The sequence below is a fragment of the Python bivittatus genome, unplaced genomic scaffold (genome assembly GCF_059951505.1).
Source record: "Python bivittatus isolate LINGU-HERP-01145 unplaced genomic scaffold, Pbiv_v1 ctg000080_np1212, whole genome shotgun sequence".
NCBI lineage: Eukaryota > Metazoa > Chordata > Lepidosauria > Squamata > Pythonidae > Python > Python bivittatus.
Genome location: NW_028277035.1, coordinates 4,406,151 through 4,425,687, shown reverse-complemented (window position 1 = coordinate 4,425,687; position 19,537 = coordinate 4,406,151). Strand labels below are relative to the sequence as shown.

Here is a 19,537-nt window from a genome sequence, read left to right as displayed (position 1 = left end):
CATGTCACGTTGGGCTGACTTAGGCCCTGTTTCCAAATGTTAAGAAACCTTTGCTGCTCCAGCACAGAAGAAATCACTTAAAAGTACAAGGACCCCATTACTCTGAAGAGGTCAATCATCTTCCTTCCTCTCACCTATCTTCCCCAGAACAAACAACCAGTCCTAAAAATAAATATATCTAAGCCTTCTGCAAGAGCCAGTTTGGTGTAGTGGTTAAGGCACTGGGCTAGAAACCAGGAGAATGTGAATTCTAGTCCTGTCTTAGTCATGAAGCCAGCTGGGTGACCTTGGGCCAGTCATATTCAGCCCTAGGAAGCAGACAATGGCAAACCACTTCTGAAATCTTGCCAAGAAAACTGCAGGGACTAGTCTAGGCAGTCTCCAGGAGTCAACAATGATGTGAAGGAACCAAAAAAAAGAGTCTTCTGCAGTTGTTCCTCCTTCCAACTTCCCTAGGATATTTGGCTATTAGGTCTACATCGTTAAGAAGCTTTGAGTGCCATGGTTTTCATTTGTAAATGGCTGAATAATATGACAAAACCAGGCCAGGAATGATCCTAGTGAACAATTTATCATCAAATATCAATGCAGGGAGAAACAAACATGTCTTATAATAAATGGGCTTTCAGTGTATTGACATTTAAAACTGGACACAATTCAGAAAGAGACAGAATGGAAGAAATGCTGAGGAATTGGCTCTCAACAAAGAAGGAAGCATATTATGTATTCGTACAATGTTCTTACCCATGGTTAATCCAACCATGGCTTACTTAAGTAAACCAATTTTCTTTGTTTGCACAACTTATTGAACCATAAATTAACCACACTGGTTGGATTCATGCAACATGTTAGGCCAAGGATCAATAATACAGTATTTGTGGGTGCAGTGGCTGCCCCCTCTGGTTTTCAAAATTAAACAGATACACATTCAAAAAAGGGAAAATGACCTAATTTTCAGGAGGGAGTTAAATGTCAAGAGTTCTGTCTTCTCACATGAGATCTTGGGAGACTCTGAGTAATTGTCATTTATTTATGTACAAATATTTGGAAGATATCCCACAAAAAGTGCACTGGTGCTCATCTCTGGCAAAGATGGCTGGCTTCTGCAATAGGCTTTAAATAGTGGGAATGGTTACTTTGTGGTTTAGTGTATTATGTGAACACAGCCAAAGAAAAGAAAAGGGTGTATCCCTTGGCAAATGGAAGGATGATTGCTAAAAGCCACAAATGCACATTCACTTTCAGAATGATGCCCCTGAAGTACAGTGAGGCTTCCTCATAACAATTCCCTGCAATGGAGATTCTCCTCCACCCATGGACTCATCACTGGGGTCACTCTCAGGTCTCCTGTTACATACGTAAAGCAGAAACGCATAGAGATCGCTCGGTCAGAATTGTTTGGATGATGAGCAAGGATTTTTATACATGAAGATTTATGCGTATACTTTTGCATGGAATACACGATTGATGAGTAATGTTCAAATAGTCTGAAGCATAATCTACTTTGGAACAGAATCTAGACTGGGAATCAATAACATCAGTGCAGTTCCCTGGGAGCCAAAAATCTTTACACAGCTCCAGTCCACATGTCAATACAGCCACAATGTTTGACTTCAAGGCCACTGCCTTTGAGGGTTTCGATACACCCGAGACAATGCTATTAAAAAAACAAAAACGTACGTGGAGACTCATATATGCTGCTCATTGCCATTCTGACTTTTGTGCTAATCACAGAACTGTACTGCATGCATTACAACTACAACTTGCCCATGCATGAACTACATTCTAATTTTCTTGTATTATATTGAGCCGGATTTCTACACGGTAATACGTATGCAAATCAGGCCAGTGTTAATATGTATTGCACACTGTTGTTGATGGTTAAAGGAGCCTTCTCTCTGTGCTATTTATCTTGGTTCTGTTTGGAAATCTTTGATGGATAAATGACACTGAAAGTTTTCCACCAATCTGGAAATCAGGAAGGAATCATTGGCCCGACTTCTTTCTTATTTGCAGGCTATTCCAGATTAAATCTTTAACATGGAATCATCACTCTTCATTCATTCAATCCATAGGGATGCCACACAGTGTCATCATCCGTTGGTAATCTTTCCATGTTTCCCTGTGCTGTTTACTGCATGCAATCCAACCATTTTAAGGACTAAACAGTACTGCAGTATGTAACACAGACAGGAATATAGTAAGCAGGTAAAATAGCACAGTTTGGCCTGCATTCATCTGAACATTTGAGGGGAATACCATTTGCAGCTCTGCTAACTACTCATTTTTTAAAATATGCATGAAAATATTCTTCTTGCTGTATTTTAAAATATTTCAACATTAGTGAGATATTTCTTAAATGAAAGCATGTTACAATATTACAATCTAAAGCCCTAATTTGAAATAAAGAAATAAAGAGGGCCCTGTTTCAGCCAGGTGAGATTTCCCTAATTAAACATTTCTTATCTATATATCTATAGATACATTATTTGTCTAATCCCAAACAAATTTTAAATATATTGCTTTAGTGTTTAGATTTATGGGTAGCACTGAACAATTACATGTCAATGAATAAAGGTGTGTTGTTGTTTTTAAATAAGCGTTGGTTGCATGTATTCTTGCAAAGCCTGGCATTGTCATCTGCAACTCATCTGGGCACCAGGTTGGGAAAGGCTAGGAAAGAAGAAAAAGGCTCGCCGATGAGTTTAAATCTATAAACTGTTTGAAACCTCTCTGGAGACCCCATGTCATCGGGAAGTTTAAGAAGTGGGGATCCAAGGCCTAGTGGCACATATGGATGAGAGTAAGAGAATGAATGAAAGTGAGTTAATAGGAAGTGGAGTTGGCACAGACATGGCACATGCCTTCCCTAAATCAGATAACAGGAGAGGAAATTGAAAGATAGCTGTATCTTCTGTCCAATTTTTAATCCTGAAAAAAAACCCCAATCTTTGCCCAAGCACTTCTCTAACAGCAGACTTATTTAGATCTGGTTCATACAACATACTAAGCCACATTTTTTTAATCTCAGCTGGCTTTAATCTCACTTGGAAATGTGGAAAACATGAAGGGTCATTTTACCATGCACGGTGGACTTGCAAAAAAGCTAGAAAATTCTGGGTACAAATGCATATAGCAATACAAAGAATTTTAAAGATTAATATTCCGATTTTGTTGTTGTTGGGATTATGGATAGTCAGCTAGAAAAGACTCACGGAAGATTGTTTTTGTACACAGTAACTGCAGCAAGACTAATATATGCACAAAGATAGAAAGATTCTGAAATATTCACAACAAAGGAATGGTTGGTGAAGGTGACAAAATTTGCAGAGATGGCAAAATTAGCTTGCTTTATTATGGAGAAGACAAGTACATTTCTTAGTGAATGGAAACCCTTTATAGACTTTTTTGCTGAAAACAGAAAAAAAATGAACTAGTGACTTAGGGATTTGATGATTAGAAAGGATAAAATATAGCAAGAAGGGAAATATGGTATAATCTTAAAGAGGGAAGATAGATGATAAATTTATTTGTATCTCCTGTAAAGAAGATCAGAAGCCGATTCTTTATATATGTTCTTTTCTTTTCTCTATTTACTTTTTCTGTTTATTTACTTGTTCTCTATTTGTCTTTATTTTTTTCTTTATATCTGCATGTTTTCATTACTATATAAAACCCTTTAATAAAAATTATATTAAAAAAAAAGAGCCCCCCCACTCTCTCCATTGAGAGGGGCATGGACAAGACAACAAATCTTCTCTGTGGTAGCCTCCATATTTTGCAAATCCCTCCCTCATGGTTTTTAGAAGATCTACAAAGGCAGTTTTATTTCACCAGACTTTTAAACCTAGCTAAGTTTTATTGGCATCCATTTTGGAAGACAGGTGATTTATTATTGTTGATTTCTTATTACTGTGGCTTTTATTGTGATTTATATTATTGTTTATAATGTTAACTTATGTGAGCTGCTTGGTGTCTGTTGAGTGGGGCATGCTAAAAGAACTGTAAAATTAAAAAATCAACAAACAATTAATTAAGCAGATTAAGCATTATAAAGCGCTCCTATGCCGCACCCTAGCTGCTAAATTAACAAAAATCCCTTCACCCTCTCATCACGAAAAGAACATCAAATAATTTGCTCCACCCCAAATCCATCATTTAGCCTGCGGTTAGCAAAAGATTAGCCGGGGGGGGGGGAGGGGACCCTAAAACCCGTCTGAGAGGCAGCTGGATGTGGGCGGGAAGGCAAGAAATAAAGTTTTTAAAAAGGGCAGGCAATTGCCCCAGTCTGCAACAACTTCATCACCTTAGTAATTATACTAGCAAATCCTGATAGAGACATCCAGAATGGTTACACTTATGAAGGCATGACTGCATTTAAGCACCTTTCCAAATGGCTGTGACTGTGGTGCCCCATTGCTGATCCGGGAGAAGGGGCCCAGAATGAGGCAACATCAGGTCTAAACTATACAGGTATAAAACCCAGAACCTTGAAAGTTGAGTAAAACCACTCTGTCTGCCCCGATTAACCATGAGGGTTAATGAGGGCAGGGGGGTTGCAAAAATGCCATCCAATGGAAAATAGACCACCCTTCCCAAGTTGAGCTTCTTGATGCTCATAACGGTGTGGCAACCTAGCCACAGGTATTGCTTTATAGAGAGAAAGGACACAGCACTGGGAAAACTGGCCACAGGCAAGGCATTCTGCTGGTGGAGTAATGTAACTGTCTGGAAGAGGTCTGGCATATTTATATTTCTTTTTATTATTATTACTTTCTGTACACTTTGATGAAGAGAGTTACAAAACTTGAAAGCTTGCATTTTAGGTAAGGCCTAATAAAGGTATTGACCAACTATCATGTTAGCATTTTTCTTCCTTCTGGCCCAATGCTGTTATCCTTGTTTTTGTGTTTGTTTCTGAATGCATTATTGTTTCCTTACAAGGTATGATGTTATTGATTCTCTCTCTCTCTCTCTCTCTCTCTCTCTCTCTCTCTTTTGGAGGAGGTAGTTAATAGAACATAATTGGAGGTCTACTTCTATGTGTTTAAAACCCTCTGGTACTATGATCTGCAATGGATTTTTGTAAGAGCACCTTTCTGAAAAAAAGTTAGTGGAATGCTTAGTGCAGTGTTGTCTAAACTTGGCCACTTTAAGATGAGTGGACTTCAACTCCCAGAATTCCCCAGCCAGCATGGCTGGCTGGAGAATTCTGGGAATTGAAGTCCACTCATCTTAAAGTGGCCAAGTTTGGACAACACTGGCTTAGTGGAATGCTGCCCACCATTATTTTTTACCAGAAAATGAACTGTGATTACTTTTCAGGCGCTAGCCAATTATCACATATGCATACTGTCAAGTGTTACTCCTAATCATTTCCTTCAGTGGGGTACATTTTCTGGTCCAGGGAAGACATTGAGATCCTTATGTACTTCAAATTACGTGTTACGTTATTGCTGTAGATAGATTTTGAGTTCAAAAGGTGATGGCCAATCATATAGCTCAAAATCTCATGCACTGTTTAATTAGGGGGCCTCTTTGCTGCTTTTTTCATTACTAGGACCTAGATATAATCAAAGGTAGTGGGGCTCTGCTTTTATAAACATTCTCAGACAATTGCCTATTATAAATGGGATAGGAGACCCAGCAAACTGGGTCTACAGTAATGATCCAATAAGATTTATGTTTAAGGGCATGAATAGATCAAGAGGACAAGCAGAGAAGGGCACAGTGCCTCTCAATAGTTCATCTAAAGATGGTCTATATTTGGCAACAATTCAGAAGCGAAAAGAACAAAGCTGGCAGAAGACTAACAAAAACATGTCTTCCATTAAGTGTTATGCTGTGACTCATTATATATAACCAGGAGTGAAGTCACTAACTAGTATTGAAATGAATGTTTTACACTGGCGAAATTAGCTGATTCCTGAAAATAATTAAGTGTGAAGAGTAATTGACCACTTTTTGGAGGCCATCCATTACTATAGTAATCAAATAATTACAGGACTTTATGCAAACAAAATAGCAAGCAATTCTGAGGATGCAGCTGTGGGAGAGCACTCCACCCCTAACACAAAGGCTGTGCTTGTCACTTCTAGCCTCTTCTGCCTTCAGAAGATGCATTTCAGACTCTAGATATGTCACAATGGCGCTCGCACAGCGTCAGAGACATAGCCAGTCTGATTAGGCACATGAATTCTGCAACTACAGAAATGTTCCAGATTTGCCCCTAGAGGGCAAATGTGTCCATATTTCTCCAGAAAAAATCAGCGGCTTTGAAATACCAAAGACTAAACCAACAGCAACTAACTGAATAGGTAAGTATTGTTGAAGGCTTTCACGGCCGGCATACGATGGCTGGTGTGGGTCTTCCGGGCTGTGTGGCCGTGGTCTTGAAGTTTTGTTTCCTAACGTTTCGCCAGCACCTGTGACCGGCATCTTCAGAGTGCAGGAGCACAGACAGGAGCAGTTCTCTCTGTGCCCAGGGTGAAGTGACCCTTCTGTGGGTATTTATAGAGATCTGGGGGGGGGAAGGGGGGGATGGGCGTGTGTGGGTGGGGTTGGGTTACTGAGTGGCTGCTTGTTTTGGAGTCAGCATCGGTGTGTATCTTCCTGGGGATTAGGCAGGGTTTTTTCTTCTACTGAATTGTTAATGAGGGGCTGCTGGGGGTGATTAGCAAGTTCATTGTGTGAACTGTTCACATGTCCTGGTGGTTGAGCTGAGTTCGTTGACCTTTTGCAGGCTGTATTTTTCAGGATTGGTAGCCAGGTTTTGTTGATTTTTAGACTCTCCTCTTTTTTATTGAAGCTGTGCTGGTGTTTGTGAATCTCAATGGCTTCCCGGTATAGCCTGGTATAGTGGCTGTTGGTGTTGTCCAGTATCTCTGTGTTTTCAAATAGGATTTTGTGTCCAGTGTGCTTGAGAGCATGTTCAGCTACTGCAGATTTTTCTGGTTGCTGTAGTCTGCAGTGTCTTTCGTGTTCTTTTATCCTGGTATGGATGCTGCGTTTTGTGGTCCCGATGTATACTTGCCTGCAGCTGCATGGTATGCGGTATACTCCTGCGGCGGTGAGGGGATCCCTTTTGTCTTTTGCTGATTTTAGCACTTCTTGTACTTTTCTGGTGGGTCTGAAGATTGTTTGGAAATTGTGTTTTTCCATCAGTTTTCCCATGCGGTCTGTGACCCCTTTGATGTAGGGCAGAAATACTTTGTTGGTGGGTGGCTGTTTTTCTTCTTCAGTCGCATGTTGCTTTCTTGGTTTGATGGCTCTTTTTATTTCATTCTTGGAGTAGCCATTCGCTTGTAGGACCCAATTAAGGTGGTTAAGTTCAGAGTTTAGGAATTGGGTTTCGCAGATCCGATTGGCACGATCCATGAGGGTTTTGATAATGCCTCTTTTCTGAGGCCACCTCTTTTCCAACCACCACCCACGTCAGAAAAGAGGCATTAAGGCCACCTCTTTTCCAACCACCACCCACGTCAGAAAAGAGGCATTATCAAAACCCTCATGGATCGTGCCAATCGGATCTGCGAAACCCAATTCCTAAACTCTGAACTTAACCACCTTAATTGGGTCCTACAAGCGAATGGCTACTCCAAGAATGAAATAAAAAGAGCCATCAAACCAAGAAAGCAACATGCGACTGAAGAAGAAAAACAGCCACCCACCAACAAAGTATTTCTGCCCTACATCAAAGGGGTCACAGACCGCATGGGAAAACTGATGGAAAAACACAATTTCCAAACAATCTTCAGACCCACCAGAAAAGTACAAGAAGTGCTAAAATCAGCAAAAGACAAAAGGGATCCCCTCACCGCCGCAGGAGTATACCGCATACCATGCAGCTGCAGGCAAGTATACATCGGGACCACAAAACGCAGCATCCATACCAGGATAAAAGAACACGAAAGACACTGCAGACTACAGCAACCAGAAAAATCTGCAGTAGCTGAACATGCTCTCAAGCACACTGGACACAAAATCCTATTTGAAAACACAGAGATACTGGACAACACCAAAATCAACAAAACCTGGCTACCAATCCTGAAAAATACAGCCTGCAAAAGGTCAACAAACTCAGCTCAACCACCAGGACATGTGAACAGTTCACACAATGAACTTGCTAATTACCCCCAGCAGCCCCTCGTTAACAATTCAGTAGAAGAAAAAACCCTGCCTAATCCCCAGGAAAATACACACAGATGCTGACTCCAAAACAAGCAGCCACTCAGTAACCCAACCCCACCCACACCACACCACACCACACCCCCCAGATCTCTATAAATACCCACAGAAGGGTCACTTCACCCTGGGCACAGAGAGAACTGCTCCTGTCTGTGCTCCTGCACTCTGAAGATGCCGGTCACAGGTGCTGGCGAAACGTTAGGAAACAAAACTTCAAGACCACGGCCACACAGCCCGGAAGACCCACACCAGCCATGAATAGGTAAGGTTTGGGAAGCAGTTTGGATTGTATGTAGAGGCCACTCATTAAAACGTTTAACCAGAGAATTTGTTTTTAACCCCCTGCCCCTTAAAACCTTTCAGGAAGCTTATGCACAGACACTAAATATTTAGAGTGAAAAAGAATTGGATAAACTCTCTACTGTACTTTAATGTCAGCAGGGTCCCAACATAGCAGTATCATCCCTTTTAATGCCTCAGTTGTGTTTTGAAGTGGCTATAAATTTGAGAATGGAACAGGCCTTCTTACAATAAAACTGGCCTCAAAGGACAAATTCAACTACCATATACTATATTATTTTGTAAAGTAAAAACACATTGATGAGGACCTATTCCCACCAATTTCCAGGTCCTGCCCAACACTGAAAGAAAATGGCAACAATCATATCTCCTCTCTAACATGCAGGACGACAACAGCAAAAACTTAAATTCTCCTCCTCTTCATTATTAATTGCGATATCCCACCCACTTCATGGCAGTTTTTTTCTTTTAAAAAACAACCACCAATATTACTAATTGTATGAATCAGCTTCACATTTGGCTTGGCCCAGTGATAACGCTGGAAGAAATCTGAAAGCCATTTAATTCAAGCCTTGTGGTAAAGTATGGCATTGACAATCCACCCTCCACCCCTGGTTGAATTTCACACTCCAGATTTCAAGGCTGCTTCAAATATTACTTTTTTTTTAATCAGGCAAATACATGAATGAGACAGGTTCCCTTATCTGACAGCCAGGGTTGCCTCCAGTTCCTTGTCTAATACACATAATAGCTGGGTTCATGCCACATGTCACAGAGTGGCTGGTTATATGTGTCTAGTGAGTTTGTAAAATGGATTAGTGTGATGTGTGAATCTGGCAAACTGATTTATACAATGAACCATGGTTAACAAAATTTGGGCTTAGCATGATGTAAGAATCCAATCGGTGCAGAGCTTAGATATGCTGCTTTGCAATATGCTAAACCAGTTTTGCTCTGCCACAAGACAAACAGCTTAGAAGTTACTGGGCCCAGTGCCAGCTACACTTGACAATCCTCCAGGATTTCAGCAGGGAGGATGGATGAAGCCCTGTTTCTCCAGTGCCCTCCCTGCTGTCCTGATTGTAATTGCAGTAACAGTCATTCATCAACACTTCCTGAACCCAGAAACCCCCATTGTTCTATGCTGCTACCTTAGGACAGGTGCCATGTTTCTACCCAGGATGTGGTTGCATCTGTGCAAAGTAATGGATGGCTCAGGAACCCTTGAGGCTCCAGTCTTACTCTTTTTCATGATGACACATTGAAAATGGGAAGCAACATTGATCTGGGATCTGCATTTAAGAAACTCTACCTTCTACAAAACACCTAATTTGGGTAAAAATTATGGTTGTAGGCCATTGTCCTCCAAAAGTCCAGAACAAGAAAACAAGTGCCAGCAATATTAATGAGAAACATCAAAAAGGAACGATCTGTTTGAAACTATCACCATCCAAAGAGTTGAAAATTTCTTGTCGGTCTCAGTTCTCCTGGTGCCTCAAAGTAAGAGTTCTGTGGCAAAGGCAAAGCCAAGGCAGGGATGCTCAATCATTTGTAAGCCCTAGAGGAATCAACCCACTATGTTCCACCCTCTGCAAACTCTTACGGAGAGTGGGTTTAGCTTGGATTCCCTCTGTCTGCTAACGGAAGAAATGATAGACTTCAACTCAGCCAAATGAGAGGCAAAGTAAGCCCACAAGCCAATCCTTTCTCTGTCTAGTCTCAAAACTAGGAGTAAGTTCTTGATAACGACAGATTCAAAGAAGGTACTAGCTAGGAACGAATGGGCCCAAGTCAGAATAGTCACTTAGTAATTGGCAGCTAATGCCTCCGCAAGTGTGGCCCTCAAAATGACTCTAATAAGTTGGGCAGTGGTAAACTGAAAATCAGGAGGAGACTCTATCACATCTTCCCCAGGTTTCAAAGTACTCGTTTGAGGAAGTTTGATACCATGCCCCTTTTCACACAGGAACTTGCATCTTAAATTAGGATTCTTTCTCTAAACTGGAAGTAGTCATTGTTAACACCAACCAACTGATTCCTGTAATTCTCAAAAGGCAAAGTCCATCCTAATGGCTTAAAGCTACACCCTGCCTATGGCAACATAACATTTCTTTTTGTAATGAAGTTTTTCTAGTCCTTTTCTTCAAGGCACATTGGCTATTTTTTGCTGTTGTTGCTGCTGCTGCTGTTCTTATGTTATGCTATACAAGAGCTGCTTAAACAAGGGAGATTTAACATAGGTTTTCAAGGTTGGGGCTAATAAGAATTTTTTTTTTCTCTCAGTAGGGAAGCAGCATGGCTTAATTGTCTGCCAGTTGGGATGAATCCATATGGAAGTTAATTCTGAAGCAGGTCCTGCAACTCTGGGCTTTCATTAAAGAAGAGATGATGCTAAAGGGCAGAGTTTTCCCCAACCATATGTTACCTAGATGCGTTAGACAACAGTACCCACAAACTGCAGCCAAAGGGTTCTTTCCTATGGAAGGTGGGAGGTCTAATCTAATACACTGGAAAATGTTAGCTGGAGAAGGCAGCTTTAATTATGGGCACAACCAAGCTTGTGGTATTTGCATCTGGAACATCTCAGAGCCCTAACTACTTTTACATAAAGCCTGAGTTAATGCAATCCCATAACAAACCAGCCAATCACAACTTGTCCTGGTATGTTGTATGGACCCAGTATGCTTAGCTTAAGTTATTTGTATTTTCCTGAGCTACCTACTTTTCTACTGGGCTTTCTTGTTTAAATAAGTCCAGTGGTACACCATTTTAATGAAGCACGCACAGATAGACTTATTTTTATTTTTTTTAAAAGCACAGCATAAAATTGGTAGCTCAGGAAAGAAAAATAGTATTCAAAAACAAACACATACACACGCTCCTACCAAGTTTCAAACCAGGGACATTTTGCATGTCAGGTAACTGTAATAACCATTACTCTAGTAAGAAAAGCTTGCTGTATCTGGCATGGAAGCAGACCTTGTTGAGAAAAATGAGGTGAGGGAGTCTTTCTGCCTCTGCAAATGCGAACAGAAGCAGGAAAACACTACTTTGAAAGTGGAGCAGGGAAATGAATTAAAATGTCACATTTGATGGGCAAGTACAAGGCAATGTTAACTGTTCTTGTCCTCCAAAATCAGAAAGCCTTGAAAACCTGGTTGCCTCCCCAGGCATGAGGACTGAGAGAGTAACTGAGCTTGCACTGTTGATGTATGGTTTAATTGGCAGCCACTTTGTGTTTAATTGGTAGTGAAATGTATTTTTATATTGTATTCATATTGTATTTTTTTATCTTTGTCAGCTGCCCAGAGTTCCATTAGTGAGTTGAGCGGCCATATAGATTGAAATAAATAAATAAATAAAATGATGGTTGACTCTGGATACTGGGGATGGAGCAGTATTTTAGATCCTTGTCCCTCCTGGTTAGTTAAAGCTACCAAGGAGGTGACCTTAGGGTGGATACTGGCGGTGGTTAATTCATCCTTGCAGGAGGGGGTGTTCCCAAAGCCTTTCAAGGAGGCTTTGGTCCACCCCCTCCTCAAGAAACCATTGCTAGATCCCACCCTTCTGGACAATTTTTGTCCAGTTTCCCACCTCCCCTTTTTAGGAAAGGTGGTGGAAAAGGTGGTCATGTGGCAGCTTCAGAGGATCCTGGAGGAAACGGATTATCTGGACCCCTATCAGTCAGGGTTCAGGCAAGGTTATGGGACAGAAACAGCATTGGTCGCACTTTTGGATGATCTCTGGTGAGAGCGGGATGGGGGTAGTGCATCCATCCTTGCTCTTCTTGACCTCTCAGCAACTTTCAGTACCATCGACCATGATATCCTTTTGGGTCGGCTGCAGGAGTTGGGGCTGGGTGGCACAGTGTTGTGCTGGTTCAGCTCCTTTCTCCAAGGCTGAACCCAATCGGTGTTGATAGGGAGCGAGAGGTCCAACCCACAGCCCCTACTCTGTGGGGTGCCTCAGGGTTTGGTGCTTTCACCGCTCCTATTTAATATCTACATGAAACTGCTGGGTGAGATCATCCAGCACCATGGGATGAGGTATCATCACTATGCTGATGATACCCAATTATACATCTCCATCCCAGGTGACCTAAGTGATGCTGTGACTACCCTCTCATGGTGCCTGGAGGCTGTAGGGGCCTGGATGGGGGCCAACAGGCTTCAACTGAATCCTGGTAAGACAGAGTGGCTGTGGGTACGGGGAGCCTCAAGATCCAGGAGTTTAGCATCTTTGGTTCTTGATGGGGTCGCACTACCCCAGACAGACCTGCTGCGTAACCTGGGGGTCCTCCTGGACTCACGACTCCTGTTCGAACAGCAGGTGGCAGTTGTGGCTAGGAGGGCCTTTGCACAACTTCATGTTGTGTGGCAGTTGCGTCCCTTCCTCGATCAGGAGGCCCTCCGCACTGTCACTCATGCCCTGGTCACCTCCCAGTTGGATTACTGGGGAACGAACTCTACATGGGGCTACCCTTGAAGAGTATCTGGAAGCTACAGCTGGGGCAGAATGCAGCGGTGCAGAGAGTTCTGAATGCCCCTAGGAGGGCACATATAACACCGCTGTTACATGGCTGCATTGGTTGCCCGTCTGCTTCCGGGTCCAATTCAAGGTGCTGGTCATCACCTTTAAAGCCCTTTATGGCACAGGACCAGGTTATCTGAGGAGCCATCTCGCCCCGGTTATTTCAGCCCGCCCCACTCAGTCCAGCAGAAGGGGCATGTTGCAGACCCCACCGGTCAAGGAATTTCAACTGGTGGGATCTGGGCAGAGGGCCTTTTCTGCTGTGGCCCCCGCCCTATGGAACAATCTGCCTCCAGAGGTCCGGTGTGCCCTAACTCTCATGGCCTTCAGGAAAGGGGTGAAATCCTGGCTGTGCCAGAAGGCCTGGGGGCCGTATGGGGGCTCGCACCAGTGGAGATGGCTTGTGGGGTGATTGACCATGCCCCCCCCCCGTCATCTTGAATGTTTTTAGTATTTATGTACAGGGTTTGTTGTTTAGATCTGATTTTTAATGGATTATTTAACTATTTATGAGGGGATTTTTAATTGTTGATGGGGTTTTTGATTTTAATTGTGAGCCGCCCAGAGTCACCCATTGGGGGGAGATGGGCAGCATACAAATTTAATAAATTAATAAATTAATTTTAAAAAAAAACATGGCAGTGTGGATAAGCTCTAAGCAACCACTAAGTGTATTGTGTAAACACTGAATAACCAAGTTGGGTATTGAGTATATTGTACTGAATTCCTTACAGACAGGACCAAATCTATTCAACATAGAAAGGGAAGTTTTTCAAGTTTACAGACAAATATCACATTCAAAAAAGCTTTTTGTAAAAGACAACCAAAGGTGTTGCAATCCTACCATAACAAAAAAGTCTCAAAGAAACAGGACAGCACACTTTAAGTTCAGTTCCTGAGATACTCTCACATTTTCCTGGCAAAGTATGGAAGTGGTTAGCTATTACCTTTTCCAGGATATTTTTTTTTCAACTTTCTATTTGCCTTGCAAGTCTCCAATCCAAGCACTAATCAGGCCTGACTCTGCTTAGCTTCTATGCCCAGCCAAGCATTGCCGCCAGGAGAGGTGCCCTCTGAGAAGCTGGCCTTGATTAGACAAATGTCAAAAGCCGCCGTGTAGATTCCAATCAATCCTGACCCCGGCTTGGAAGCGTCCAAGAGGACCACACATGATCTACTGATGATTCTATCCACGGGCCACATTTGGGTATTTGTCTCATGCTCTTTTGGTTTTTTTTAAGCTGTTTTGCTTTTCTTGGCTAGCTTGAAGTTCCATTTTGATTTTTGCTGTTTTAATATCATCAGATATTTTAACTGTTTTTTAAATGCCTCTAAAAACCATTGTATAAGCATTAGCTGAACAGAAATATAAACTGCTTACAAACAAGTAAACTTTCTTATACATGACTTTAACAGTTATGCCGACAGTACTACCTTACTAGTGAGCCACTTTGGTGCAATGGTTAAGGCACCAGGCTGGAAACTGGGAGACCAGGAGTTCTAGTCCCACCTTAAGCTCAAAGCCAGCTGGGTGACCTTGGGCCGATCACTTTCTCTCAGCCTAGGAAGCAGGCAAGGGCAAACCACTTCTGAAATCTTGCCACGAAAACTGCAGGGACTTGTTCAGGCAGTTGCCAGCAGTCACAAGGCACCCATAAATAAATAAATAAATAATTAAATAATTAAACAATTAAATAATTAAATAAATAAATAAATAAATAAATAAATAAAAATGTACCTTCTCACCAGCAACCCTCAGTCTCGTGACCTGGTATGACGTCGCTCTTTAAATTCTGGAGAACTGTGAATACTGACAAACATTCCAGAGCATCTCTGTAACTCAGCAAAAATCTCAGGAGGTTTGATTTCAGATCAAGGTCAAACAGTTTGCCATTGTAATAACTCAGAAGGAGAGTCAGGTCAGTTAAAGGGAGAACACTTACAGCACCTTAAAAACACATTTAAGTCACGGTTTATTTGGGGGTAGTGGGGATGATAATAGTGATAGCTTACCTTTTTTTAAGAAAAAAAAAAAGGAGGGGGAGATAAATGCACTAGGTTTCTGCAAAACTCCATGATGTGTGTCTTAATGCAATACAACCTATTAAGCTCCCTAAAAGATTATCCAAAGCTGGCTTTGATTTCTTATATCGATATTCACATACTTCATTGCTCATCATCTGCTTCCTTTCTGAGATCAGAAGAAAGTATGGAAGAGGCATCAATTCTGTTTCTAGATAGAGGAAAGTACGGGGGGGAGGGGGGGAGTGAAGAAGAGGGGGAGGAAAGATTGCCAGAGCAACCCAGCAGTCAACTCTGCCACCCACTTATTTGCTACTAACTTAATCAAAGCTTAACTTCAAAGCAGCCCATAGCTGCATTAAAGAGGAAATTGCTCTTCAAAGCAGGCTTGGACTATTGAAGTAGAATGAAGCTGAAGACTAAGGCTTCTCTTGGTATTTTGTTTTTGTTTTTTCCCCTTTTTGTGAGGCCTTAGTAGTGTGTCTGCAAGAAGCAATGAACAGGTCCCTCTGAAAGGCAACTCCTGGAGAGAAAAGACAATATAGTAAATTAAATGTGAAGAAGTAAGGACTGAGCCCCATCACAGTTGGAATCCGCCTAGCCTCTAATAATAAACAGCTTATCACCTTAGCATGCAACAATTTTAGTTTCAATCCCTTGTGTTTGTGGTACAGTAGAAATCCATTGGTCTCACAATCCTTGATGTCCAAGATCTGTTGAATGTTCAATATTGAACAACTCAAGTTTTTACACTTGATCGGGTATACTGTATGCTATTGGATAGCTACTTAACACCTGAGATAAATTTATAGGTGGGGATCAGTTATGATTAATACATGAATTTGGGGCATTACTGCTCTATGTTATGCAGCCTGCAGCTATACTAATCTATACAGTTACAGGAATTGAGCCCCAATTTAACTCAGGTTTATTTCCGGATAAGCAGACCTATGCTTGCACTGTCACTCTTTTGTAATTATGTGTTATTTCTTAAAAAGTATGACAGCTTCTCACTTTAGCAGTAATTTTAAGCTGTTAAAAAGAATGCAAAACTCCTCAAGGCAGAATTGTATTACTCTTATCCCATAAGACAGACCAAAAAGTGGATATAATTAATAAAGAACCATTAGCTAAGAGTTAATTTGAGTTTTTCCACTGTGAGGTTTTAGGTGGGGCAAAATCCTGCAGAATCAGGATGACTACAGCGTGTGAAGAGACTACATATAGAGGCAGAGATAAATTCACCCACCCCATGGACAGTGTCAGTTCTACAGTAACTCCTTCAAATCTCTGAATGCCTAGATTTCACAAAAGGACAGAGGAGATGCATTTAAATTCCACTGAAATCAAACAGGAGAAGATCATTACAAATAAAATCCCATTCATTTCAGTGAGGTTTAAGCCCCACTAACTCACAGGATTGCAGCCACTACACTCAGCCTAAGTAAGCAAGTCAAATGTATTGTTTGAACATACATAATGCTTTGATGATAATGAGTGCAAGAATTAGAGAAGAGGGAGTTTTCTTTGGCTAAATTATTGTGGTATTAATTAGTCTGGATATTAACTTTGTTCCATAACAATGCCCAACTTTAAAAAATGTTATTTCCATTGTTAACAATTGCACAGTCATCAGAAATTAATCATCCATGTTCTCAAGAGCTACATCAAGTTGAAATCAAATTAGAACTCTACATTTAAAAAATGAACAGCCAATCCATCATACAAATTAATTGCCATCTTTAGCCTTACTAAAAACCTACATTACATTTCCCATCATTGTTCTAAACATATTTTTATATGGTAGCTATTACTCATTTCAAGGTACTCCTAATTCCTGTCCTTTTTCAGGATACCATCAGAGAGTCCACGGAACTGAATTCTGGACCAGTTCCCCCAAATTGCTAAAGTTTCTAATTTTTACTGAAACTCTCTAGCCTACATTAGTATAAACCACATGTAATGAACCCCTAGAATTGCTGGATCTTTCAAGCTAGAGATCATATATGTATGTATACACGCGCGCGCGCACACACACACACACACACACACAGAGGAGATAGTATGCAAGTTGTTCCTCCTAACAGTGTCCCTTGAACCTTCTGTTTACCCTTCTCTCCCTTCATTTTGCACTTAACCATGTTGAAATCTTGCTTGCTAGGACAAGCAACAAGTAGGAGTTATGGTACCTGCAACCACACTGCATTTTGACCCTCAAATATAAGCTCATATCTGGTTCTCTTTTTGAAGCAAATGTACCACCTGATGAACAGAGCTTCATAGACTGTGTTTACATAATAAGCTGAACATAAACCATGGTTTTCAAACCACAGTGGCTAAGCCAGAACCAACCCATCATATTGTATCTAGGCCATCACACTAAGCCCTAATGAGTTTTATTTGTTTTTGCTTGACATGTTATGTAAACACAGTCCATGTGGCTTGTTAATCAGGGATTATGATTCAGTGCAATATGAGAACATAGCTATGGTATCCCATATAATGATTTACACAGCCTGATTGTGCCAAGAAATTGGAGCCATGCAGAAATGTCAGTGCTTCGTGCAGAAGAATCCCATGTAGATCAATGGATTGACCTCATTTCTTAAGTCCAGAAGAAGATGCATGGGCACTGGGGAATGCCAAATCAAGTGTTCAGACCTATAGGTACTGACCTGTCCATTGGGAAATGGGCCTCTTCCCCTTTCCGGAAGTCTGTGCTATTCTCCAGCCTGGCTAGAACTTCCATCCTCTTCACCATTGTCTCCAGCATATCACTCATTTTCCTCAGCACTCCTCTGGACTCCAGAGTCCCCATCACTGCAGTCATACAGGAAAGCAGGAGAAAGAAAAAGGAACAGAAGAATATTCTACAGTGGTGCTCAAGAAGCAGCAGAGATACATTCAGACAGAGGGGAAAGGCAAACATTAATTCTTGTGTGGGGGGAAAAGGTGGGAAGGACCCTCAAAGAGTTGCTGACAAGGTTCCAACCTGACACACATCACTACATGGTACACTCTGCTTTTGCATTAGCCTGTTTTCAGTAAAAACAGCAAAAGAACCGTTGTGGCCCCCTAAAAGCAAACATAATATTGTGCAATGGGCCTGTGTCAATCAGTCCTGATTCAGATCAAACTGGAGACTCAATAGGCAAAGAAAGCATGAATCCAGCTGAGTTTGCAATTTGAAATTCATAGACAAACTGAGTTGAGCTGGAAAAAAAAAGATTCTCCATTAGATATCCAGTGAGAAAGTTTCACAGTGCTTGCAACACCTTCATTTTCTGACAGAATTAGGTAAAAATATCAGAGGACACTAATCCTGCCAACTTTCAGCTAGGTGACTTTATGTCTTTTGAAATAGTCCCCCCTGCATTTCTTTAAGGCAGAAATAGCAGGAGTAAGGAAAAGACAGCCCAGCAGTTTCCAGATTATCTGGGAAAGAGCCTAACATGAACCAATGCAGAATATCTCCTAACTTTAAAAAGCAAACAAACAAGCTTTAAAACTAGCTTTAAAAGTAAGTTCTAGCTTTTTCTCTTGCTTTTCTAGACTACCAAGCTTGGCTTAATACTGAAGAACCACCACTGACTTGCTCATGTAGGATGCTATAGCTTTGCTCCTCTGAGCCTTGAGGCTTTGGAGGTGTCAGGAAGGTGGGCCCCTCCTGCCTCATCACTGGCAGGACTTGATGGTGTCAGGGTTGCAGCAAACTGTGAACACTTGGTTAGCTAGTTACTAGTAGTAGAGGCAGCAGAAGCAGGTTGCCACAATGAAATACAACAGCATGCACAGAAACAGTCCATGGAGAAAGTTGCATTTGTAGCCTGCAACCCTATACTTAAAAAAAAAAAAGTGTGGTTTGGCCACTATTTGTGCTAATCTGACTCCTATTTGTTTATTGTCCAGAGACTTAAATCTACCTCAGTCATGGAAATGTTAAAAGTAGGACTTGATTGACAAATACATGTAGGAAGTCCACCTTGATCCCATGTGCAGAGTGCTAAGAACTGAGTTGATTCCCAGTTAGGTTGGCAGGACTAGCGGAGAAGTGTAACAACCGACTAGTCCAACAGAAAGCAAAGTTAAGTTGTGGCTGGCTACATTTAAAATGGTGAGAGCTGAGGAAAGGCAGGAAATATTAGATATACTTCTTAGGACTCCAGTCTACATACCTGATGAAATGAAACACAAGACGGAACACAAACATTTATGTGGTAATTAAAAAAAAAATTGTCTTGCAGATATCACATGACTGTTACTTTTGATATAATAGATTAGCATGGCCACCCAACAAAAGTTACATCAATAATCTGGCATTTCCAGCATTTGTGCTGCAACCTTAGGCTTGTTACTCAATAAATGTTTTCACAGCTTTGAGAGTTATTTCTGGCAAAACATGTTTGGACTACATTACAAATGGCATTACCTTCCATTATTTAATATATTAGCCCATAGATTTCTTTATCATGTTGGCTGAAAATCAGACCTATTGTTT

The 19,537-nt window shown here is 41.3% G+C and overlaps 1 protein-coding gene across 1 annotated transcript in view; it reads right to left on the bottom strand.

Annotated features, from left to right (window-relative positions):
* The window catches only part of MGAT5B (alpha-1,6-mannosylglycoprotein 6-beta-N-acetylglucosaminyltransferase B), a 222,826-nt gene that overhangs the window by 119,202 nt on the left and 84,087 nt on the right, over nucleotides 1–19,537 (bottom strand). The window contains exon 3 of the mRNA XM_088134743.1: nucleotides 17,715–17,859. Within this exon, the coding sequence (XP_087990869.1) occupies nucleotides 17,715–17,859 (145 nt within the window). The remainder of the gene's footprint in view (nucleotides 1–17,714; nucleotides 17,860–19,537) is intronic.